This window comes from Engystomops pustulosus, chromosome 3 (genome assembly GCF_040894005.1).
Source record: "Engystomops pustulosus chromosome 3, aEngPut4.maternal, whole genome shotgun sequence".
NCBI classification, from domain to species: Eukaryota; Metazoa; Chordata; class Amphibia; order Anura; family Leptodactylidae; genus Engystomops; species Engystomops pustulosus.
Genome location: NC_092413.1, coordinates 73,939,834 through 73,966,492, shown reverse-complemented (window position 1 = coordinate 73,966,492; position 26,659 = coordinate 73,939,834). Strand labels below are relative to the sequence as shown.

Sequence of the window (26,659 nt, the reverse complement as noted above, 5' to 3'; positions counted from 1 at the left end):
CACTTATTTGCTTTTCATGTGTCAGCAGCAACCACTAGCAGTTTGTTGTCAAGAGTCTCCACACCTTTCCTATTTCTATCATGGCCCTGTGTGGTGGCATCTTCCAGAAATTCAAGTTTCAATTGAGATGTAAATAGGTTGCATAAGGACATAGAGGCAGAGAGTTTAGCACCTACTTCCAGTTCCGGGGGCATCAGTAACTAGTTTTCCTGAAGTATAATGCATGATGTCAATCATAACAGAGAGGGACTTCTAAAATCTGAGCTTGACTTGAGTAATACACTTTCTGCCTACATGAATCTATACAACCAACTTTAAAGTTCTTTTTCTGAAAGAAAAATAAACCATGAAAGGAACATATTCCTATATGCAATATAAAGGAGCGTTACAGACCACAGTAATGTTATGTACCGCAATAAGTGACATTTACTTTAACATATCAAAATAAGTTAAAATAAAAAGTAAATAGATGAAAGGTGGAACACAAATTTTCTGTAAAATGCATTTAATAATTATAATTTTTCTAAAAATATTCCACATGTGAAATGTTTTTTTTTATCAAAGGCAGTTTTGTTAACAGACTTGAAGCATGTAACAAGATTTGAATATAAGAGCACTGAAAACATATACATATTATAAATATATGTATAATCTGATTGTACTGCATAAAAATAGACATTATGTTATTCAGCTGCAGGAAAGTGAAATCTACACACAAACTACTTTATAAACAGATAAGGTACAGCAAAAGCCCAATGAAGCACACAAAATGGCAAAATGGCACACCCATTCTTCTACTACGTTAAGCTGGTTTCACACGAGAGAGTTGACACAAGAGCATTGGGACCATGTTTAGACCACTTAGCAACATGTGTTTTTCCTTTTCATAATATTAGTTACAATGCAAAACACATGTTGCTACTTTGTTTTGATTTGTCTTTAGTGATGCGTTCTTGATGAACAGTGCTTAAGTTCAACCAGCAGGGAGTCCTTGCATCATGTTTCTGCAAGAACTCCCGCCACTACACAGTGTTCAGTCCGTGGACCAGAACATGGGTCTGTTTCCACAGGTTGTACTGTGACAGGCTCACACTGCTGTAGATTGGACTCTTAACATAATACTGATCTATGATGCTAGGAGTTTCCGCTTCTTCACTAAACGACAGCCCTGACACAAATCATGATTACAATGTTGGCAATTCTGTTTAATGAAGAAGCAGGAACTCCTTTCATCAAAGATCACTATGATGGAAAGGGTCCTGTCCAAAAGCAATGTTGTTGGTCCCGTACACAAAACTCTGAGTAGTCTATGATTCACAAAAATGACAATAGCAGTTTGAAGCTGCCTTTAGGCTGGGGACAGAGAGGTGGATATTCAGTGTAGAAACCAGGTGAAAATATGAAAGTGGCGGAAGCCAGCATTCTATTGCATTTAGCTTAGTAAATGTTTTTTTTTTCTCAAACACTCCATGCTCAGACTACTTGATTTAACTGGTGTTTTCCCCATGGGTTATTATGCATCACATGTTGTGATTACATTGCTTTAATAAGCCATTAACAAATATGACTCTTTGCATCAAATTTCTCAATGATACAAGGACTCCTGTCCACTACACTGTGCTTGGGATCTGACGTAAAGAGGTAGCCTAAGGAGATCTCCCAAAGCTGTGGAGATGTGTACCTGTCTATCTCCTTTGAAATTAATGGAAGTTGTGGAAATCACATCCAGCCCTCTTCTCTGCTTGTTGGTGGCCCATCATCAATTGGTCATGAAGCCTTGAGCTGACTTCATTGCATTTAAATAGTCTGCACAGTCATATAAAATATTCACTGGTGTTCCAGACATGAGAAACTATTTCATTGTTTAGGCTTTGTACATGGAATGCACAGTCCTCCTAAAACATCTTAATCCATACTGCAATCCCTACTTAATATTTGCCCAATATTAAATATCTTCTTCAACCTCCGTAAATGGGACATGTGGACCCGTCAACAAACATGGTTCTAGCGGTATACAAATAAGGTAAATAGGATGCACAGGGTATTGCACTGTACATTGTTTAGCTGCTGTGCTTTGTATAGCAATCCAGCCCCATTTACTTCAATAGGAATGAGCTGTAAACAGGCCGTGTGACTGGGTAATGTGATATCACACGCTAGGGCACACAAGGAAGGCTAAAATGATCATTTTAGCCATAATTCATAATTGAGATATTTTATAATGAAAGTTGAGACACACAATACAACATAATATGAAACAACGTTTAATGTCTAAAACACATTACAAATATCCCTGCTAGTGCAACAAATGGCTTTCAATACCTGACTTAAATATTGGTTGTTATAGATAATAGATCTGTTTCACTCACTGGCTAAATAGTGCTCAGTGCTAAAGGCAACCTCTTGTAGCCAAGCTTAAGAGTACAAAGCATAAAATGTATGTTTATACATGTACACATATGTACATATAAACAGCGATAATAAACACATGCCAAAAAATCCTGTACATTCTGTAGCAGATCTACTCATGTCACCCAGAATCACACACATGTGGGCGGAGACCCTTATATTACATTTTCCCATGCATATGTTTCATTCTTGGGAGAGATCTAACATATCAAGGCACTCTAACCTCATGCACATTACTATTCTTTCTCATTGTTTCAAGATGAAGGCATTTTGTATAGTTCTCTAAACCAAGCAGCATCTACTCTTACGCTTGTCACCTCCTTCACCTCTTATAACCAAGACATAGCAACAACGTAATTTTATAATAGAAATCAAGGAGAGTAGAAAAGTGTTCACATACACCCAAAACGGAAGTCTAGAACTAAACAGATGTGATTCAGAAGAGATGAGCTGTCAGCTTCTCCAATTATAAGGCACCTTTGTATTATTACCTTACAAGAATCATTTCTATTAATTCCAGTCCATGTAAATGAAGTTATTGTACACAGCTTGCTCATACATCAGGCCCAAACTCCCATACAACCACGTCCATGTGTAAATACCATTACTGACCAGCAGAATAGAAGACTTAGTACACATATTATATATGCTCTTTATATAAGGTTTCTTTTTAAGGTCTGGTGTAAGTTGCATTGTTTCCCAGCACTTTTATTTATTAATCCCAACTGTCTGTTTTACCAGAATTAGGCTAAATTCCCACGATCAGGTGGATTCTCAAATGGAAAGATAGATGTTAACATTCACTTTTCAAGGCCCATTTTCATCCTTTTTGTATCTGTGTTTCCGTTTTAAAAGGACAGTTTCATCCATTTTTTTCTGTCCATGAAAAGAAAGCAAATGAGTTTCATGAATGTAGCCGAGCAACCAGCCGTTTCCCGCAAACAGACATATGGTAAAGAGATGTGGTCGATGTTTTAATAACACCCCTTTAATAAAGACCGCTCACCTCTTCTGACATGTCTGTTTTGGCAAATAATTGTATTCCCTAGGGGAAAACAATTCGGGAGCTTATTTTGTAATCTACATTGTGAATGCTCCTCTTTTACTCTTTGAAAAAAAACCTGTAAATAATCCGGGTGATTTTAGGGCGTTTTGTTCCAGAGTCTGACACGGTCCAATCAGATTGCCAGACTAAGATAATTAAGGACACATTCCCTTGACAAGAGAAATAGCATTTGCCCGTGTAGGAGGAATGACACAACTCAGAGTCAATGACCCAGAATTGTTATTTTAAGGGGAATACTAGAAGACATGTCAAGAGAGATAACGTGTCCATTTTAATGTCTCATTCATGTGTATAATAACATAAAAACCAAACAAGCAGAAAGTGACAACCGCTGAATCTCTGCACATTCACACATTTTGAAGGAATTACAAGCCTTGTTCATATGGATAAAAATTCAACCTGCACAAATACATTGAAGAAAGAATAAATGTGAAATGTTTTTTCTTTCATATTACTAACACAGTTTTTTTGCCTCAAATACAGAATGCAAGAAAGCATTCACAGTATTAAATAAATGATCCTTTGGTAAACAGCAATAAATGACGGCTACTTTTAATAAATTATTTCATATTTCAACAGTTCTAGAAAAAAAGAAAAAGAAGTTGCGCCAAACCGTGAGTAAAATTTACATGCACAGAAGTTGTGTAAAAAAGTACAAATAAGAACAAAATCCAAGAGGCAAAAATAATTTCCATAGGTAGAATGCACATGATGTTTCCTGTTATTGCTTGATAAATTATTTGTGGCAATGTCTTATTCTGATGCCAGTTGTAAGAGTAAGCAAGTTGTGGAAGGTGAATCCCTCTGGTGGGACCAGCTTCACATAATACTGCCATTATAAGGGCAAAGGCACTGATAGGTAAATGTCTCAAGAAACATAGTCAGCGACTCAAGAGTTTTAGTTTGGTAAACCAGCTGACCAGTAGTGAGGGCTCTGTTGTGGTATTCTTAGAAGATGGAGCCGTAGTATGCTTCCTGGAACCTTCCTCCTGATACGGCATTGTTGCACTATTGTGTAAGTCCATGTTTAAAAGACCACGGCTGCCCCTGATATAGTCCGTCCCTCTGATCAAATGCCTGTCCGTCGATCTGGTAAAATAATTTCGAGATGGTGCATTTTCTTCTATAATTGGTGCTATCCTTTCATTACTGAAATACCTGGATAAAGCTTCATCACCTTAAAAAAAAGAAGTTGACATTTTGTAACAGATATGTAAATATATACCAATCACTTACCAGAAATAACTAGTTGTGTGTAATATTAACAATGTATCTAATACATAATATCAATGCTAGTTTAGAAATGGTCACCATGCAGTATGGATAGTTGATTTTAAATAGCCACAAACTGAGATAAAATAATAATAATACCACCATAACAAGAACCAATGAGAATAGCTCATTTTCTTATATCATCACTATTCCAGAACATTTTGGACAACTCTAACTACATTAAAAGGGCAGCCCTTTAAAATTTACAAGGGTATATATAAGACCCTAACTAGAGTCACTCTTATTATACTAACCCCTGTTCACCACCTCAGGGCACCCTGTGAAATCCAGTGCCCTGCTGGCTTCTGGCAGATGAAGGGAGCCGTGCAGACAGTAATCTGTGGTTGGGTGCACCAAAGACATCTACACACCTCTCCAACCACTCATATGGGAGTGGTTATGAAGAAGGTTGGGGAGAGAAGTCTGCACAGCCCCCATTATCCGCTAGCCAGAGCAGGACTGGGGATGTCACAGGATGACCAGAGTCCTGCTACTGGTGGGTCACGTGACCCCAGTGACGAACAAGAAACTTAATGAATAATATGTGGTACCATATAAAGTCTTATACTTGACCTCTTAGAAATAATGAGGAGGTTAAACATAGATTCTCAAACAAAGGATTCTCTATTTTATGCAACATATTTAAATGGGTGATTTCTGTCACAGAGCAGCTATTTCCTACTTTACCTTTTTTCCCTGTCAGTCTGTGCCTTGAGTATGATTCAGTAGACACAATCCAGCTAGTTTCGGCAGGCATAGATAGAGGACGTGGCTTACCTATTTGCATGGATAGAAAATTATTAAAGAAGCACAGAAACAGAAACTTTTTTATAGAGATGGATTTTATACGTTATACTTTCTAAGCCATAAATAAAAAATAAATAGGTTATATAGAAGTATTTAAATACCTGAATTAAAAATGTGTTCTTAAAGGGAACCTGTCACCTGTTCCAATAGCCACTGACATGTTGGGGAACATTTACTTAGGACCTTGAGCTGGTTTTCTGTCAGATCTGTCCGTGCTACATATGTGTCACATGCAATCCCTTTTGTATCACGGCTACACTATTCTTTACGTGACACAAATTTTGTTATTAAAATGGACATCCCAGTACACAGACCGTGCACCACATTTATCATGTAAAGTCCGATAAGTGTGTTGCACACCCTATGTTAAAGGTGCACCAAAAAAAGTGCACTCTGTCGGGGGAGTGCAGGGAGCCCCAGATTCATGAAGAACGGGCGCCACAAATCCTGAATCTGACGCACTGCACACTACACAGGCAAACTACACTTAGTACAGTTTGCACAGTTTTTAGTAAATATGGGCTGTTGAGTTCAAATATGCCTTTGTCGTGCATCTGAATAATGCCACTGCTTTTAATAGTTTCTTGACATTGCCTGTCTCCCTGCCAGCGATGTGTGGCGAGTCCTAGAGCAGTTCATAGTCTTCACTCAATTTCTTTTTCCCTTCTACTCACGCACTGCCCTCCCACTGCTCCCTCCATCGCTTATGTCACCCATGCAATCAATTGTCATTTAAACTATTTTGTTTATTGTGTTTGTTTTCAAAATACCATATATACTCGTGTATAATCTGAGTTTTTCAGCACAAAAAAAGTACTGAAAAACCTCACCTAGGCTTATACACGAGTACATTTTTTAAAAAAACCTAACATATACACCTCCGGTGCCCCGACCCTCGGCGCAGCTCCTCTTCTGTCTTCTCTGTGCTGTATTAGCTGCCGGCCGGGGGACACTATGATAGGGCAGTGTCGCTGCTGATGACATCATAATGTGCGCCAGCCGGCAGAACGCGTGGACACATCTCTGACGGCTGTTACAGCAAAGAGAAGGAAAAAGAGGAGCCGCGAAGACCGGAGCATCGGGACCGCCCAAAGGTGAGTATATAAGTTTTTTTTTTAATGTGCTTGGCAAACTGCGGGCTGGCTGTATACTACATGGCTCTGGCTGGTTGTATACTACATGGGACTGTCTGGCTGTATACTACATGGCTCTGGCTGGCTGTATACTACATGGGACTGGCTGGCTGTATACTACATGGGACTGGCTGACTGTATCCTACATGGGGCTGGCTGGCTGTATACTACATGGAACTGGCTGGATGTATACTACATGAGACTGGCTGGCTGTATACTACATGGCTCTGGCTGGTTGTATACTACATGGGACTGGCTGGCTGTATACTACATGGAACTGGCTGGCTGTATCCTACATGGGGCTGGCTGGCTGTATACTACATGGGGGAAGGCTGGCTGTATACTACATGGCTCTGGCTGGCTGTATACTACATGGGACTGGCTGGCTGTATACTACATGGGGGGAGGCTGGCTGTATACTACATGGAACTTGCTGGATGTATACTACATGGGACTGGCTGGCTGTATACTACATGGGACAGGCAGGCTGTATCCTACATTGGGGCAGGCAGGCTGTTTCCTACATGGGGCAGGCTGGCTGTATACTACATGGGGGCAGGCTGGCTGTATACTACATGGAACTGGCTGGATGTATACTACATGGGGCTGGCTGTACTGGGAGGCTGTGACCAATGCATTTCCCATCCTCAGCTGATACTCGAGTCAATAGGTTTTCCCAGTTTTTGGTGGTAAAATTAGGGGTCCCGGCTTATACTCGATTTGGCCTATACTTGAGTATGTACGGTAAACATTGAAATAATATGAGTGTGTAATCGCAGCAGCTATGTGGTAAGTGTCTGTTATAATTGATATGTGAAAACCCCTGTTTTATTGTCCAATATTCTTAATTATTTGTACACATTTTACAAGAGAAGTGGTATACTAAGCAGCCTCAATGTTCCAAGCTTACCATACATTGGAGTTTTGTCTCTCAGTTTAGCAGGCTGGACATGAACTTCTATTGGATATGTGGGCAGCTGATCAGAATCTGCAATAGTAAACCTCCTTCGGCTTTCCTGATCAAGGAAAGAGTTTGGCGATTCAGAACCTTTTAATCGTGGATGTGAATCTCTGAAACCACTGTAGCTGAAACTCATCTTCTCATCTCTAAATAAAAAAAATTAGGAAAACAAATTTTACAAACATATCAAAAATCATATAACATAATTTATATTATTTCCAGTATACAACAATTACAATGTTCTTACAATGTGCCAGCTTCTCTAAGGACGAGCATTCTCATCCTTAAATGGTAAGCTACCAACACTTACAATGGTGCTAGTCTCAGGTAGCAACCCTGGAGATAACAAGGTAACCATTACCAGTGTGTATGTGCTTAGTGGGAGCAGGATTGTGCTCATGGGAAATATCCATAGAATAGATCCTCAATATCAAATTAGTGGGAGTCCGGTACCCAGAAACCCCGGAGTTCAGTTGCTCCCGGCAGCTGGTTTACAGGGGATGAAACATGAATTTGAATGTGTGCTGAGCTGAAGTGACCTGGTTCAACCACTACACAGAGAATGGAGCTGTCGGCTTCCTGTTCCATTATTCATCTGCTCCTGAGAGCACATGATTAGGACATGTCATCTGTATTTTTACCTGGAAAAGCTCTTTGAGTTGTAAAAACGGAACGCTAAGCAGCCAGAACTGAATTCAGCTTGTCAGATTAGTTCCGAATGCTTAGTGTTCAGGCAAACACAGGAAGATCAAACTGACTTGAGTTAAAATGGCCAAAGTCACTTAAAAAAAATATGAAGAAAATATGACTATTTCCAAAAAGTTTTTTTTTTTTTTAAATAAAACTACAAAAATGTACATTATAGTTTGTCTTTCACTGTTCTTTATGAAAACCTGTATGCAAATGATCTAATACTCTTGGAGAAGTCATTGTGAAATAGTTGCTTTATATTGCATGTACCTTGGGGAGTAAGGGACTCTTGGTGGTGGAGGAATGTAAAGATCCAGAATTGCTGGCTTCTCTTTCTTCAGTGAGGTATCCAATGTGCTTTCAGGAGACTGCGTTGTGGTAGGAGGAGGGCTTGTCTAGCATTAAAATAACAAAGAGAAGATGTATGGTGATTCATAAAGAACTGCTGGCATTGTCACAGCATAAAGACTGAAATGCAGACTGAAGCATTAAGTGATTGTCATATCTGGATGTCTAATCTAAGGAACAAACACTGTCACTCAGAAAAACTAGTGCTCTTAAAGTGCAACATTTTTTAGACTTTTGAACTATTTAATTAGTTAGCCTGCTTCATTATGTTCTTTAAGGGGGTGTTTCAGGCATATTGCAACTACCTGCATAGAAGCCATGTAGGTTTACAGCTTGCTTTGACTTTCACAGGAAATGAGTTAAGATCAGTTGTGTCCTGTCAGTTTTGATCCGATGGCAAATGGTTGCACTGAATGTCATACTTTTTAATAGATCTGTAACCCCACCTAGTAATTTTCTGAACTATGCAACTAATACATTAAAATGTAGAGTAATTACAAGATTGTAATTTATGAGGATCTGTGAAAAACAGATGCCAAAGGGATGGAAATTGTCCACGAAAAACACAGGAAAAATCTGTTTTTCATGGCTACAATCCAGTACATCTATGTGCAGGTAGGCGTGATGTATTTGGTTATTTAAACATTGCTTTTGTGCAGGCTGCACACACCTGTACAAGAGGCGGTCTCCATCTCAAGTTTTTCAAAGGAGCAGGAGTGAAATTGAAGGTTCCTGTTGGTCTCTTTTTCAGAAGCAGCGTCACTTCACCAGAATTTTCTCTCAGTCTTGCTACAAGATTCCTCAATTGCCATCCAACCTTAAAAAGAGCAAGTTAACATGTTCTATTTTTCAGTGTTTACCATGACATAAAATGTGTGCAGGAGCTCTGTCACTGTCCATAATATCAGTGATAGATGAAAATTGCTTACCACAGTCTGCTGGTTAACCTGTATCACTTCGTCACCTGCATGAATCTTCCGGGAGATATCAGCTGGCGACTAGGGAGATGGGAGAAAGGAAAAACAAATCAGCCAAAATGCCCAGACCTGTCTTCAGTGTTTTCTGGAGATTGTTTGTTACAAGTAATTAAAACACTTAAGAGAATGTATGGAACATGTGCGGCTGTGCCTGGGGAGCGAGCCGGGTGATGTCATGTACTAAAAGACACAACACAACAAAGACCTGCAACTATGTTGTTTTTCTTTCATACAATAATGTATAATCATCGTTTGTATCTTTTGCAAATGTTTACTGCTATTTTATCGGTCACAGAGGGAAAAAAAAAACTTATTTCAGTGCTACAAAGAATTCTATAGAAATAAGTGCAGCACAGAGTTAATGTATCCCTGATGGTAGGTTTCCTTTCAATAAGAGAGCTTCCTACACTGTACTAAGGAAATGCAATGACATCAAAACAGTCCTGTCTACAGTTGGGAGTTGATTCATTTTAGGGAAGCCATGGTTATGGAAATGGTTTGGCTAGAAGTCAGACACTGTTGTCGAGGTAGCTGCCTTATTTAATGTTGCACCAAGGCAAAGTTTTCCTTTTCCCACCATGGACAAGCTATTTGTATCCGGGATCACTTACATATGTTTTCAAATCTGGAATAAATGTTCTTGCATGTGTTTTTGCTTTTATAGTGAGTCATAAATATTGCTATCTGGTATATACTGCTATTATTAAAACTTTGCCAGTGGTATCTGCATATAGGTAATGATAACCAATTGGCAAGCAGCAGATATGGCTTTATATTAAATAAATGAAGAGACTGCTACAACAGACTTCACTTACATTTTCTGTAGTTCCTGTAATGACATGCAGCCCGTCATATGTGGATTTGATATACATTCCCTAAGGAGGAAAAAAATAACAAATGGTCACATGTCTTCTAGTGAAAATATGAAGAAATTAAACTGCATTTTTCTGTGAGCGGAAAAGGCACCGATGGCTATAGGAGTGGAAACATTTCTGTAAGGGATTGGAGGTTGTGAAAGTTCAGCATCTGGGCTTGATTTTAGAAGAATGTAAGTAATCTTTTATATTTTTTATTAATATTTTATGTATGAATCAGCCTTGTGTAACATACTCTGGATTCTGTGAAACTGGTACCAAACAAAACTACCAAAAATATGCCAAATTAAAATAAAAGTTAAACAAAGCAGTCTCTACGTGTTTTCTGAACCTGATTCTCACAACCGTATATGGTGACTGTATGCAAGCTGCACAAATAGCTCATGGGCCATTCATTTCTTTTGTGAATGCTGAGGCCACTGTGTTTCATTGCACCATAACCAAGCTGGCTGGTCACCCGTCTCATGTGGAGATGGGAGGGGTGAGCACATACATTAACTTTTATGGAGGTTTGTGGTCCACATTTAAGAAAAAAATATTGCACATCGAGTTTTTTTCTGATGATCCACGTGATCCATGTGAACAGACCCATAAAAACCAATGGTCAAAAATGCCTGTCTGAGTGAGAACTAAGTTGCAAGTGACCTCAAAGGAAACCATAAAAAGAAATTAAATGGACTTTCTATCATCTCATATTGTGGTCTAATAGTTCAGAAGGTTCTAGATAATACTCGCCTTACGGATACTCTCCCATGGCATTACCACAGTCCACATTTGATCTCTGCATTGTTATTTTAGACAATTCCAAACTTTTTGGCAAAAATCGTAATGCACTTGACCAATTCTTTCAGACCAGTAATTATTTATCTAAGCAGAGATATTATTTAATATTATTAGTTGTTATTTCCAGAGACCATTGATTCCACCATAAACATCATTGTGGCATGCAAAGCAGAAGTCCCTTAGGCTGCACAACTGAGAGTTTCTGATGACGACATTTCCAGTTTTCGTTTCTGTCAGATGTTGCAACACCCAACCCAGGTTACATCCTTTTAACAAGGCTAAGCAAGGAATGAGCCTGGGGTCATTGGTTATTTAACTAGCTTTGAAAAAAAAATCACATTTTTAAAGTGTCTTCTTGAATGTGTGATATGTCTCTACTTACCAACCCTTCTCCAGGTCTAATATTAGTAAGGATGACTTTTTCCAAACAGGCACTTTGACTTGTTAAAGGGTCTGTGGTAAAGCGGTATGTTTTGTCACATATTCCATTTAGAACCTTAGACTATAAGAAGAAACAAAATGGAGGTAAAGTTATTTTGTATTCACACTGTAGTATGTCACATAAGAACATATGTGTGTCATTAGGCCACCTATTCTCTTTGGGGTTCTACCAACTCTTCCCTGACGGCAGTTGTAGCTTTGTCTTTTCTTTTAGCATGCTTGAGTGATTAAGTGGAATATACTACCAAAAATACTATGGCTGTATAGGGCTTCCATGTCTTGGCCACCATTTGTCATTAAGCACTTCTGATAAATCACTAGCCAGAAGTACTAGTGCTTTTGATGTAAATGCAATAGGGAGACTAGATGTCCTGAGAACACTGATCCTGTACAGCACCAAACACGCAGGACATTGCTTGTATATCACTAGACAGGCTGCCTTCCAGGTGATCACAACCGCAATTGGGATATTAGTGACCATTACCAGTCCAGCCTGGGGACACTGGCCATCGTATGCAATATTAAAGGTGGGTTGTCTTTGCGATCGCCATCCCGTTAGTTGAACCAGGTAGTTTACATTTTAGTATTCCTTAATAGGTAGTATTTATAGCAACCCATCTCAGTATAACAGAGTGCAGAATCATCTGTCATCTATAATCTGTAAATGGGCTGTCACCTTTAGTTTCCCCTGGTTTGTAGTAAGGTTCCAGTCCTCACAGTTTGTTTGGGGGCTTTTCATGTGAATAATCTTTCATCACCATTTTAGGGTTGGTATAAATATATATTCTATAAAACAAGTTGAGTCTTGGTGTACAATGCATTGCTAGTCTGTATTTTAGCCGGCAGCTGCTTTGACAACTGTGGATAATAAATTCATGTTTGAACTGTTATACAACCTGGAATCAAGCAGCAGTACAATTGTACTCATATTCTCACCTATATGACAAAGATATACATATGTTTTTTTAAAGTATGATGCCTTGTTACACACCAGAGCAAAGTTTTCCAGGATAAGATAAGGAAAACCATGCCTCTTTAGTTACCTAGTAAGGAACACCCCTCAATATCAAGCATGACTTTATTTAAACCTAATGACATGATGCAGGATTAAAACTCAACCAGTATAACTATTCCAGAAGGAACAGATTCCCAACTGTAGACAGCACTGTATCAATGTGATTGCATCTCTTCAGTAGAGCTTAGGTTGCCTTAAGCCCTTTGCATCACAGCGTTTTTTCATTCATTTTTCACTCTCCACCTTCCAAATTCTATAACTTTTCTATTTTTCCGTTTACAAATCTGTGTAAGGGCTTATTTTCTGCGTACCAAATTTTACTTTTCATTGATGTTATTTGTTATTCCATGCCATGTACTGGGAAGCTGGAAAAAATTCCTAATGTAGTGAAATTGGCTAAAAAATGCATTTGTGTTGCTTTCTTGTGGGCTCAGTTTTTATGACTTTTATCACTGTGCGCTCCAAATGATACATCTACTTTATTCTTTGGTTCAATACGATCACGGTGATATCAAAACAAAGCAATGTGTACAAAAAAAGAATTGTTTTGTCATCTTCTGACGCTAATAACTTTTTCATACTTCGGTGTATAGAGCTGTGTATGGTCTCATTTTTGGGAGATGGGCTGACATTTTCATTGCTACCATTTTGAAGACTGTGCAACCTTTTGATCACTTTTTATTACATTGTAAAATAGTGTAAAAGTGGCGTTTCTGACATTGAAGCACTATTTTTTGTAATGGGGAACACCGCCGGGAATAACATTTGATAGATCATGCATTTTGGGACGTGGCAATACCTAACATGTTTGTGATTTCTATAGTTTATGTCATTTTATATCAGTTCCAGGGAAAGGGTGTGATTAGAATTTTTAGTTTTTTTTTATTCAATTTTTTTTTCACTTTTTTTCTTTTTACTATTTTTTAGACCATTTATGGTACTTTAACCCTAGATGGTCTGACTGTTCCTACCATATACTGCAATACTACTGTATTGCAATATATGGTGTTTCTACAAAGGCACATTGTAAAAAAAATCTACAGAAGACATACAGCATCAGGTCTTACAAAGATCCGATGCTGTCATAGCAACCGATTGCCGCTCCCCAATGACGTCACGGGTAGAAACGTTCTAAACAAAGATGGCGGCGCCAATGCGCCATCATCTTTTATGTGCCAGCACCGGCAATGATCGAGTTTATACTCGCAACCAATGCTAGCATCGATCGTGGGCATTAGCGGTGGATGTCCCTGTCTCCCTGTATGATGGGGGCTCACCCTGTGAGTAGTATTAATAGGTTAAATGTCATAGTCACCGTAAAGAGAGCACTTACTTTCCAACCTCAGTGAAAAACTACACAGTAGTTAGTAGTGTTAAAAGGTTAATTGTCAAAGTCTCTGTAAGGAGAGCTCTTACTTCCTGACCCCAGTGAAAAATTACACAAACTTCAAAAGGCAAAACTTTTTCTCAGTCAAGAACAATTTTGTTAATTGGACTTCACTGGAAAATTCTGCATTCTTCCCAAGTCTATCTGCGTCTGAGTGAGATGGAAACGATGATTAAACGCCTGCAAAGATGAGAAGATCACCTTGTCCTTTATCAGCCGTCAGGAGTCAAATTCAGCTACACATCAGAATCCTATAAATAGTTTAGTACATAGGAATCACTTCCACATAAATCACCCTGGCTGTCTGATGTTTAATGGGGCAAAGCAGATTTGGGCATTTTTATGAATTTATTTTGTAAACATTGGGTGCGCTAGAAGACAGACTGTCAGAATAGTAGTTGGAAGGATGCTTTACTGTACATATCATATGCAGTACAGAAATGTTCCTAAATAGTCTGCTTCAAGGGAAAATATGACTGACACTCTCCATCCCTGCCAAGAATATAACTGTACAGGCCTAGGGATTCACTTTCAATCTTCTTTACTCACTATTCTACTGTTCATGCTGGTAATATATGTCCAGCTATATTACTTTATATAATATACTTACAACATTTAATACAGAATCTTCCATTTCTGCAACTGTGGATTCCTGAAAAAAAAGAAGAGTTATTTCAAATAACTTACTGCATACAGATCCTTATATACTTCATGAGTAAAGCCTGTTCATGTGACATAGGATGATATTTCACATTAAATTTGATAAAGGGAACCTATCATGAAGATCTAGGCCCAATAAACTGCTAGCAACCTCTGAATCCAGGATGGTTACATGATTTTCTTTATGCTGGGAGATTCATCATTATGCAAAAGAAGTATTTTATTATATGCTGATGCTAGGTTTTCAGGTATAGAAGCCCTGATAAATGGCTCCCCTTGAATGCTGTATTCAAATGCGCTATAAGAAGCCATAAGGAGGCGTTGGGATGTTGCCTTCCCAGTTGGAAAATCCATGACAAATGCCAGGTCAAACCCACTGCCAATGTTGATGTTATCAATATAACCTATATTTTGAGCAGCATCGCTCTGCACTATAAGACATATCATATCATGGGGGAATAAGGCTGTATACATGAACTGAAAAATGGGTGTCACAGACCCTACACTTACAGGTGTAGTTTAGCCCTAGTAGTTTTCCTACTAGCCATTCTTCAATCAGTGCTGCCAGTATCAGACTATATGCACAGTCATTCCCCGAAGATAAGAAAGGGACACTCCACAAGAGAGAGTCAAAGACCACATTTTATAGAGAATACAGAAATTATACAAAACAAGAGCACCAGGGGTGGAAGCGGTTTCTCTTTTCAGTGTATTTACCACCAGAAAATTGCTTCTTTTTTGGCCATCATGTCCCCATTTCCTTCTAATCCATAAAGTACATGTTATTTTAAATCTGTGCAGGATAAATATATCTGCCCTGTCACTACTTTATCTGCCAGATCTCTAAGTATCTTTCTGCTCTGCATGACAAAGGGCACAATAATGTGTTGTGTTAGCCCTTACTTTATTGAGCTGCTATTCTGCTTGGTCCGGTCCATTGCTTAGTCATGTGACTGGCAAACTGCCTTTCCCATTCACACTGCATCTTATGTGTGATCCGGAAGCCCAAGATATGAGCATCTCCCCCTTTAGCTTCAAAAGTGACTTATCTCAGCTCAAATGACTTTGGTGGTGATTATATTTTATAGGCAAACAGGTGAGATTTAACATATAGAGGGGAGCATATTTATTACACTACCTAAGGGTGCTGGTAGTTTAGTGGTGGAAATCCTGGTGGGTGTCCCTTAAACAACTCAAATCTCAATAATATTTAATGACCTTTAAAAAGTCACTGTAACACAAATAACCATAGTCCTGGAGTTTTAGTTTCAGGCAGAACAAAGACATAAGGTTAGCTGCAGTCCTGCTACAAACCCGGTGTTTGATTTCAGAAAAGTGTAAGGACAAACAGCAATGATTCATCAGATCCAGCTCACTGGTTAAATAACAATTGCATACACAATGAAGCTGGCACTGGGATAAGAGAAACTTGTTTATACTGCTACAGGGTGAGTCTGTTGCTGCAATGCATCTATGTTGCTACCCACAATTCCATAAATTTCCAGCTATAAAAGAGATAATATATAATTCACACACACACTGCATATATATATATATATATATATGTATATATATATATATATATATATGTATATATCATATATGAGATAACCATCCATGAATGGTAGACATTTTCTTGGATCTAGTATGTAAAAGTTTATTTTGAGAGCTACCTCCCATGCTAGTGTGTGGATGTGTATGGCTCTACGTTACACTGCATTACTAATTTCATGCCTCGACTGAGACCCTTAGCCACCGCAACAATCCGTATTAATTCTCCATTCACTTTTAGAGGACTTCTAGCGGGGGTGCACCAGCCATGAGGTGGCGAGTTGAGCTACTTGCCCCAGGCAGCACCATTTGCTGCGAGATGGGGCTGGGGGCAGCATCAGGGTTGCAGAACTTGAAACTTAAAAACAGTGTTTCTTCACACTAGATGTGATCATTTGTGGTAGACATTGCATGGAGAACCAACATACTAAAAAAATAATTTTATATAGTACTAATGGGTGGGTTAGCGGGGGTGCCGTTCTATTGCTTGTCTCAGGTAGCAGAAAGTTTAGGTTCACCCCTGAATGCTAGAGATAAGTGAGCACTGTGTTTACTGTGTCCCATTGATTCTGAATGGAGTGTCAGTACACAATTGAAACCTGTTCTGGTGACCCCATGGAGATCCAAAGCATGCGGATTGTTGTAAAGTTTTTACCGCTAACCCTTTTTTACATTTATGGTATATTCATATTTCTATTTTATGTGTCTTGTTTGATTGAGGTTCAATTCTATAAATTTCATGAGAGGAATTCCAGATCATAAAGAAATAACCTGTTGAACGGTGGTTGTCAAGTCCAGACACAGCTGAATGATTTGGTTCTTTGTTGTAGAGAAGTCGGTGATCCCAGTAAAGGGTGTCCTGTAACCAAACAAAAAAAAAAATCTGCATTGAACAAAGACTGCTTAACTCTTTGAAGAGCACATGCTGGCAAGCTAAACATACATTGTGAATGTGGGTCAGCGGGCCAGGGAACATCTTTCTCGGGAAAGTAAGAAAGCAGTTTCCTCTCTCACATAGGTTCCTGGAGCTAACATAAAACTACAGAAACAAATGAACTGCGGACAGGAGCCAAGTCCTACATTCCTGAACTGGAAAGCCGTCTGTGTTTTATCAGAATGCCACCGGAAGTTGAAAATAGGCCATGAGAAGTGGGAGACAAAAGATATGATTTACGTCTGTCATGTCTCCTTATGGGAAGAACATAAAAATCGTGGTTGTTTACAAATTTGAAAGTTTACGCCATATGGAATAAGAAATTCTGGTGAAGCCTTTGAGATGACACAGACCGGACAGATACTGACCTGTGAATAATCCTTAACACAGGAAATGGGGATTAAAAAAGACACTTCTAGACCTGATCTGATTATTTTTTTGCTGAAACTTTTTTTTAACACAAACAATGTCTATATGGTAATCTACAAAAGTTTCTGTCCAGGAGCTGAAGGTAATTTCTATTAGACTGATCTTCTTGTACAACTGCAGCAAAGAGACACTCCTAACCTTAACCACGCTCTAGAGACAAAGCTCTTACCTGTGACTTTTAGAGGTCTTGGTACAGATAAAGAGGAAGGGGTGCTCTGGGATTAACAAACATTTTGCCAAGAAAAGTAAACGTGAAAAGCACAATGGCTTGAATGATGAGGCTTACCTGTCCAGCCATGCTAACAGGGCTTTGGCTGAGCCGATTAGGTCAACCACCGATGTAAGGAACTCATTGGGAGGCTTAGAAGATGTAGCTCCATCATAAGACAGACTTTTCCTCCTGTTGCCTATATAATTTTGAAGGTTGTGGGAAGCTGATCGGAGCTTTAGCACCAGGTTTTTCATGTTATCAGTTTCCAGACCATAATTCTAAAAATAATGAAAAAAAGTGTAAAAAATAGCAGCTTATATTATTCAATATTCAGCAACAGCAAAGATTAGTTCATTGTTCATGGACAGCAGGTCATGAGACAGATGTTAAAAGTAGTATTTCTAAGCTACTCCATCCGCTACAAGGCCTTCTTAACATTGCTCACTTCCACAACATATCCATTAAACGGTTTACCACCATCCTTACAGATAATGAATCTGACAGGTGGGAATCAACCTCTGGCGCCCCTGCAGAACAGCTCTGCACAGCTCTTAACAGTTTGGAAAAGTTCTGAAAGCTCAGTGTCTTTTGCTGTACAGAGTTAAAGGGAACCCATTATCAGCGAATGGCCTAATAAACCACTACCAGTATATTGTCAAACAGAGTATTACCTTCTAGTTTTTGTTTCTTTCATGGTTGTGTGGTTCCATCATCCAGAAAATCAACTTTGAAGTGAGAGGTAAATTGGTAGTATAAAGTCAGGGAGTCCAAGTCTGGAACTCTTAGTGCCTTCTCCTCCTGATGTCACTGGATGTGAAGGGGGCTTTATGAGGCAGGGAAACCTTGCCTTCAGTGTTAAAGTCTCCACCTCCTTGACTTTATACATCCAATTTACATCTCACTTCAAAGTTGATTTTCTGGATGATACCACCATACTGGGTCATGAGAGAAACACAATCTGGAAGGTGTTTAGATGCTTAGCAACATACTGGTAGTAGTTTATTAGGTCAATATCAGCTGACAGGTTCCCTTTAGATAGTATTGCTACACTGAGTCTTTGTGAGGTGCCAAACATTCTTACTATACTGATCAGTTATTGATGACCTATTGTAAAGATCAACAGTAGTACATATGATTTAATGCTAATGGTGTAAATAGAAGCACCTGGAGCCCACTGCAAAGACTGTAAGTACAATATAATGGTTACAGTATAATGAATTTACAGTAAGAGGCAGGCACTAGGGCTGTGGCCTATTGGCAACCACTGGAATTATTTCAGTATTCAAACTACTGGTGAACATTTCTAAAATAACATTACACAATGGAATATCCCAGACAGTTAAATAAGCACTGAGGTCAAGAAATAACATTTTCCTTCCAGAAAGCAATAAATTTCATATAATATATTTAGTATGGAGCAATTGGTCCTGTTCTTTCCATCATATACTTCAGAACGCTCCTCCAACTGTGTGAAAGATATGGAAACATCCTTAAACTACTCAACACAATGCTGACACGAGAACAACTCCAAATACCTTCTAGATTTAGACTGGCACAAAGCCTGGCCAATCCTGTCTACAAGGGAGCTGCTTCATGTTATGTGTCATGTCACCACAGACTTTGAAGCTGTAAATCTGTGAATACCTCGGGCAGAGGATTTCCCGAGAAGTGGAAAATATGGGAAGTTAATTGTTTATTTTAAAGAGGATTTGTATATAGCAGTTACTGGATGTTCCCTGCACAAAGCTGATCACATGCTTCCGCTATGTATCTGGGAAAAACACAACATCCATCTGACATTAACTCTATATTACACTCAGCATGCTCTGTTATAGAAGTATATTCTATGAATATTACACGATCTGGATTTCCTGGCTCATGTGCTCGTAACAACACTAATATTTAAAGGGCACCTACCACCACAAATCTACCTATAAAGGTAGATCGGGTGGTAGGTGAATCAATGGGACGTGAGGATAGCCCTTTTAAGGGCTAATCCTCACGTCCCCGCACTGTTTTATAAACTTTTATTACCCTAATATGTTAATTTCCTTATGCGGCTACTGGGGCGTGGAGTAGCCGCATCTGAGGTTACACGAGGCGGCTACTCCACGCCCCGGTAGCCACATTACCCCTCCTACTCACCATGTTCGGCGCGCAGCTGCTCGTAGCTGCGCGCCCTGGTCCGCCGATCCTGCCGTCTGCGCATGCGCAGAACAGCAGGCCCGCGCCTGCGCGGTCACTGCTCTGAAGCCGGGGCTGCGCAGGCGCGGGCCTGCTGTTCTGCGCATGCGCAGACGGCAGGATCGGCGGACCAGGGCGCGCAGCTACGAGCAGCTGCGCGCCGAACATGGTGAGTAGGAGGGGTAATGTGGCTACCGGGGCGTGGAGTAGCCGCCTCGTGTAACCTCAGATGCGGCTACTCCACGCCCCAGTAGCCGCATAAGGAAATTAACATATTAGGGTAATAAAAGTTTATAAAACAGTGCGGGGACGTGAGGATTAGCCCTTAAAAGGGCTCTCCTCACGTCCCATTGATTCACCTACCACCCAATCTACCTTTATAGGTAGATTTGTGGTGGTAGGTTCCCTTTAACATTCTTCTCTAGTTAATGATTACATAGCGATTCCACATTGTGTCTGTATATATTCACTCTACACAGGTAAAACCATGTGCAAGGTCTCTGTTTTATACTGGCAATAGGGATCTGGTGTGTATGTATAGAGCCTTATAGATTGGGAGCGTGTTATGATCACCAATAGTTAATAAAATGTTGTAGAGCACCTTGTGTACTGTTTATTTTTCTCTGTGTGTAATTTTGGTAATGTGTTTAGTAAAGGCATATATATATATTCACACACACATGCAAACACAAGCCTTTAGCCTTTTTAGCACCTTTTTAGCATTTCTGTTGTTGTTAAGAATGTGTTACATAGGGTATAAGCAATGCAGGTCCAGTATTAATAGTTGCTGACACTTATCTTTCTATATCCGTGCATTGACAGTTTTTTTTGTATTTTTAGACAATGTAAGGTGACTCTTACTGTTGTATCCCTTTTGTGGAAATGCAGTCACTTCTCACCTCACTAAAATATTCTACCTGTCTTCTACTTCTGGTGTCTTTTCTTCTCTTTTAAACACGCTGTAAAAACCCATTTAAATAAAACCCATCAAGTGCTGTTAACTATCGACTAGTCTCGAATCTCCCCTTCATCTCAGAACTTGGAGCGCCTGGTTTATTGTTGCCTAACCCGCCATCTCACAGCTGACTCCCTCCTCTACCACTGTTTCCACTCTATGGACTCCACTGAAACTGCTCTTTTTAAAGTCTCCAATAATCTCCGCACTGCTAAATGTAATGGTGACTATTCTCTCCACATCCGGATCTCTCGGCAGCATTTGATGCTGTGGACCACCAGCTCCTCCTCAGGATGCTTCTCTCCATTGGCCTGGAGGACACTGTACTCACTTGGTTTTCTTCACAACTCTCTGACCACATTTTCAAAGACTCCTTTTCTGGATTTATCCTCTTCTCCTCTAACTCTTACTGTCAGAGTTCCACAGGGCTCAGTTCTTGGTCCTCTTCTTGTTTCCCTCTATACTGCTCCCATTGGGCAAACCTTCAGCATATTTGGTTTTCAGTATCATCTTTACCTGAAAATACCCCCAAAATACTTCTGCACATAACATCACCCCTGCCTTACTTCAGCATAACACCCATCTGCTGTCTCTTACATGCCTCTGTACGCGATAAGTAATCTTTCTAATAAGGTAATTCTTGTCTTTTTGCCACCTACTTATCAGACCAAGCTGATTTATTCACTTCCATCCAATTCCTATCACAAGTCTCGACTACTGTAACTCCGTACAAATTGGTCTTCTACCTCTACAATAGTGAAGTTATTACTCCGTGAGGTCTTATTTTGTATGTATATGTACCCCATGATTTGCAAAGCGATGCTGAATATGAAGGAGCTATATACATACAGATTTACCTCTTAATGGAGAAAAGTTTTATTCTGATATATGTACATACACAACTATTGTACTACACTCTACTACTACTATTGTACTACAGGCACAGTCTGCTTCATGCAATAAACAGGGGTGCTTGTAAAATAAATAGGTAAATTATTGTAAAAAGAGGTTTAACCAGTTCAAGTAATTAGAGGGCAGTCTCTAAACTCATCTACCCACCCAACCAAGTGTCCCATGACTATTCAGACATAAGCTAATCTGACTGCTTCAGGGCATGCAACACTGAGCAGAAAAATGTGATGTGAAAAAACCACAAGTGACCGAAAGCTAACCTTTGATCTTAAAGGAATGTTACCTCATTACCTTATTGCATTCACCAGTATTGCCTTATATGCAGACAGAATGGACAATTGCTGTCACTAGATTTCCTAAGCTTTCTCACGTCCTTCTGTGCTGAGGAAAAGAACAAGTACACTAATAAAAAAAAAGTTTCTATAGGTTCAATCCGTCCACAACTGGTCAATTCTGTCAGAAAAAAAAATTTGATGGACACATCACATCCCGTTTGTCATTAAAAAAAAAAAAACTCCAGGCATATGACTGAATCTGCCAAGGAGGATGTAATGCAGATATCATCAGAGTCTAACACAGCTCAAAAGTTAAGCTGTTTTAATGCAGTTTTGTGTAAAAATATCTAAGATAAACGTATACCCTTCATTTCAGCACTATTCCTAAATTGCATTCACTTTATTATCAGAGATATTACCCCATATTGATAATAAACTGATGCCAATATGGTAATCTCCCATCACAATAATACACCTTTAGGCCCCTTTTGGATAAAAGTATATGGTGGTAGTATGCTAGCTGTACAAATGCCTTCTAGCATATGTCACCGTAGCATTGTGCACTGCACAATGAGCGAAAGCATGTGTTCCCCGTACAGCGCCATGCTCTATCTCTAGCTGTATGTATGGTCCTGCCACAGCCTCGTGAAGGAGAGAGGATGGGTTAGTAGCTCTCACCCCTACACCTCTCCGGCCAAACCCATGCCATGGTCCCATGGTGGGAATGAGCTCCAATCGCAGGTATTTAACCTGCCTGAAGGGGATCTCTTCCCCACGATCGCCCCCGTGCCGTCTTTGGGAGACGCTGATCATTTCTACTTCTAATCAGAACCCCAGGGCTGTCCGCAGGCAGTGCCTGTAAGATCCCGCCTGATACATCGGTATTTCAGGACAATATCATAAACAAGCAAATAGATGATTGCTTGTTCATGTCCCATGATGGAAATCATAAACATGTTTTAAAAAAGTTATAAAAAATTATAAAAATGCCCCAAATCCCCACGTCTGAAACAATCGCAAATGCTAGTCTATTGCTAGCACTTGCGACTTTTTAGCCCAATCCGCCATCTTCATGCCAGTTACTGTCCCTGCACGGCGCACTCGCTGCCGCCGGCAACTTTTAAGTCGCCGGCTGAGTTTATTTCTATGCCAGGCCCTGCCCTGATACATGAAGAGGCAGAAGCCTCTTTATGTATGCCGCTGTGAATATGCAGCGGCGGGCCAATCAAACACTGGCGCACGATCCCCAACGTATGATACAAAAATGATCCCAAAAATTTCAATGTAGATATTTTAGCAATAAAAAATGATGAATTCTGTTCTATTTGTAAACTTTCTAATATCATATAAGAATAAAAGGAAGAAAATGATGGGAAATATTGGGAGATATGGGATATATGTGAGATATGGGAAAAATTTGGCTATTTTTACTAAATAAATAAACGCAAAACATATCAAACAAATTTTGCTACTAACATGTACAAGTACAATGTGTCACGAAAAAACAGTCTCAAAATCATTTACGTAAGTTAAAGTGTACAAAAGTTAAAACCATTAAAAAAAGAGGCTGAGCCTTAACATACAAACTGACTGTGTCTTGAAGGGGTTAACATTTATGGTAAATTATTATTATTATTATTATTATTATAAATTTTAAGCTGAGTTCTGATTGGTTGCCATGGGAAACTAGAACAGTTCTGCTCTGACTATGTGAGTCTCCTTTGGGTACGCAAGGTTCTTCCCACATTGTATTGGTGTATCCCTGAGAGAGGGTATAATAGATATTGGGGGTAATTCATCTTTAGAGCGGCTCCAAATGTCAAAATGAATTTGCATTGTAGTATGTTCACTTGGAGCAATGGAAAGTCACAAAACAGCATTTGCACCACAACTGCGCCAAAACAAGCCCAAACATAGACAAAAAACAATGATACATCATTCCCATTGGGGCCCACTGTGATGGTGACTGATGTGTGTGATTACAGGCTGTACAATGGTTAGGTGACATACAAGAAACACAAACGTCATATGTATATTTTATATAATGTAGCTCATGTACACTGACTGTCAGCCTCGCTGGGGTCAGAAATGCTTGATAAAGGAAATGAGTAGGAAATTGTATAAGAACTAATAGAGCCTGGGGATCTGGCACTGATCCAGCTCTAGTGCATAATTGGGCAAAACATAAGACAATGTACAAGATAAGAAATGAAAGCATTAGGATGTATCTTTATACTTGTGTAAGATATAATGTCACATCCATTCATCTCACAGGTGTTATATTTCAGGACTGTAAATGGTGGCTAAAGAAAATCTACCAGACCTTAGCCGTGCACTATATAGTTTTAATAAAGCTGAAATGGTAAGTTTTATTTGATTGGTCAATTACCATTTTACAAATAGTGCTAACGTTTTTCTAAGAATTAGTCTGTGCCTTGCGAAAGTATTCGTCCCCTTGAAATTTTCAACCTTTTGCCACATTTCAGGCTTCAAACATAAAGATATAAAATTGTAATTTTTGGTGAAGTATCAACAATAACCGGGACACAAATGTGAAGTGGAACGAAATTTATTGGACATTATAAACTTTTGTAAAAAATAATAAACTGAAAAGTAGGGCGTCCAACATTATTCGGCTCCTTTACTTTCAGTGCAGCAAACTCACTCCAAAAGTTCAGTCTCTGATCCCTGAATGATCCAATGTTGTCATAATGACTGATGATAATAAATATAATCCACCTGTGTGTAATCCAGTCTCCATATAAATACACCTGCTCTGTGATAGTCTCAGGGTTCTGCATCCTGAAGACCAAGGAACACACCAGGCAGGTCCCTGATAATGTTGTGGAGAAGTTTAATGCCGGATTTGGATACAAAAGGATTTCACAAACTTTAAACATCCGAAGGAGCCGTGTGCAAGTGATCATATTGAAATGGAAGGAGTATCAGACCACTGCAAATCTAACAAAACCTGACCGTCCATCTAAACTTTCATCTCATATAAGGAGAAGTCTGATCAGAAATGAGAGGCCCATGATCACAATCAGTCGTACGCCGCACAAATCTGGACTTTATGGAAGAGTGGCAAAAAGAAAGCCATTTCTCAAAGATATCCATACAAGTTTTCTACAAGCCACCTGAGAGACGCACCAAATATGCGGAACAAGGTGCTCTGCACAGATGAAACCAATATTTAACTTTTTGGCCATCATCCTGAAAACACCATCCCCACTGTCACACACAGTGTGGTGGCAGTATCATGGTTTGGGCACGCTTTCTTCAGCAGGGACAGGGAAGATGTTTTAAATTTATGGAAAGATGGATGGGCGAAATACAGGACCAAATACTGGAAGAAAACCTGTTGGAGTCTGAAAAAGAACTAAGATTGGGACAGAGATTTATCTTCAAACAAGACAATGATCCCAAACATAGAGCAAGGTAGCATGGTGAGCGCTGCTCACCCCCGCCCCTCTCCATACAGAAACATATACATGTCCTATCTTTTGCACCGCATGGCTTTGCATGGCGCGGTGCGCCCATTGCCGGCCTATGGGGGACATATATGCAACGTATATACCTCTGCTTTACATACGTCCCCCAGTGGCCATGTGAAAGAGGCCTAAATGTGAACACAGTCTTATAGTTATACAATAAAGAGAAATGCTGTCTCATATTCAGCATCATAGAAGGTGTTTGCATTTTAAGACAAACTAGGCAGAGAATAAAAAAAAATGTGACAAGAAGATGGGAATGTGTTCTAGTAATGGGAATGGAATTGTTAGAACTTTGTCCCTGTGTCTGGTAATATGATTCATACTATTAATGTGAAAGAATTAAGAAAAAATAGAGCAGTAATACAACAACACATATAGTTTAGATATCACCATAAGAAAATACATGGTGTTAACAAAAACACAGAACAAGTGTAATGTATGTTGTATGTACGGTCTGCCCTGGGCATTGTCTTTTAACGCACAGCCCAAAAGCAAACCAACCAGTTATGTGAAACTGATATGAAGCATTAACCTCCTATACAATACAAGATTTAGCAGCAATGAAATTTGCTGTGAAAATTTTTGACAAATCCACAGAACAAGTGGTACATTGTAGTTGATGAAACAATATGCCTTCCATTTTAGCAGTTTTTTACTCTACATCTAAAGGGAACGCTGAAAACACATATTTTTCTATACCCGGCAATCAATTTGTAGCTAGAAATTCACAGCATAAAGCTCCATGATCAGATCTGCAAATGGTGTCTGGTGTCGGCTAGCTCACGGCTGCCATAGACGTGCATTGTGAATGGGCAGCCAGGCGACTGCACCGCAAAGGATAGGGAAGGCCTCATTCCTGCCCGGCTTTGCGTTGTGGCCGCCCAACTCAT

General features: G+C 39.5%; 1 protein-coding gene across 3 annotated transcripts in view; it reads right to left on the bottom strand.

Moving 5' to 3' along the window:
* Positions 1-1,389: 1,389 nt before the first annotated feature.
* CNKSR3 (CNKSR family member 3) overlaps positions 1,390-26,659 on the bottom strand; it is a 55,847-nt gene continuing 30,577 nt past the window's right edge. For all 3 annotated transcript variants that reach the window (XM_072141093.1, XM_072141091.1, XM_072141094.1), the window contains exons 3-13: positions 18,025-18,227; positions 17,147-17,234; positions 14,775-14,816; positions 11,704-11,823; positions 10,479-10,538; positions 9,616-9,684; positions 9,357-9,503; positions 8,609-8,733; positions 7,598-7,794; positions 5,435-5,524; positions 1,390-4,652 (exon numbers count right to left, since the gene is read on the bottom strand). In XM_072141093.1, coding sequence (XP_071997194.1) covers positions 4,357-4,652; positions 5,435-5,524; positions 7,598-7,794; positions 8,609-8,733; positions 9,357-9,503; positions 9,616-9,684; positions 10,479-10,538; positions 11,704-11,823; positions 14,775-14,816; positions 17,147-17,234; positions 18,025-18,203 — 1,413 coding nt within the window. In that variant the 5' untranslated portion in view covers positions 18,204-18,227 and the 3' untranslated portion in view covers positions 1,390-4,356. The remainder of the gene's footprint in view (positions 4,653-5,434; positions 5,525-7,597; positions 7,795-8,608; positions 8,734-9,356; positions 9,504-9,615; positions 9,685-10,478; positions 10,539-11,703; positions 11,824-14,774; positions 14,817-17,146; positions 17,235-18,024; positions 18,228-26,659) is intronic.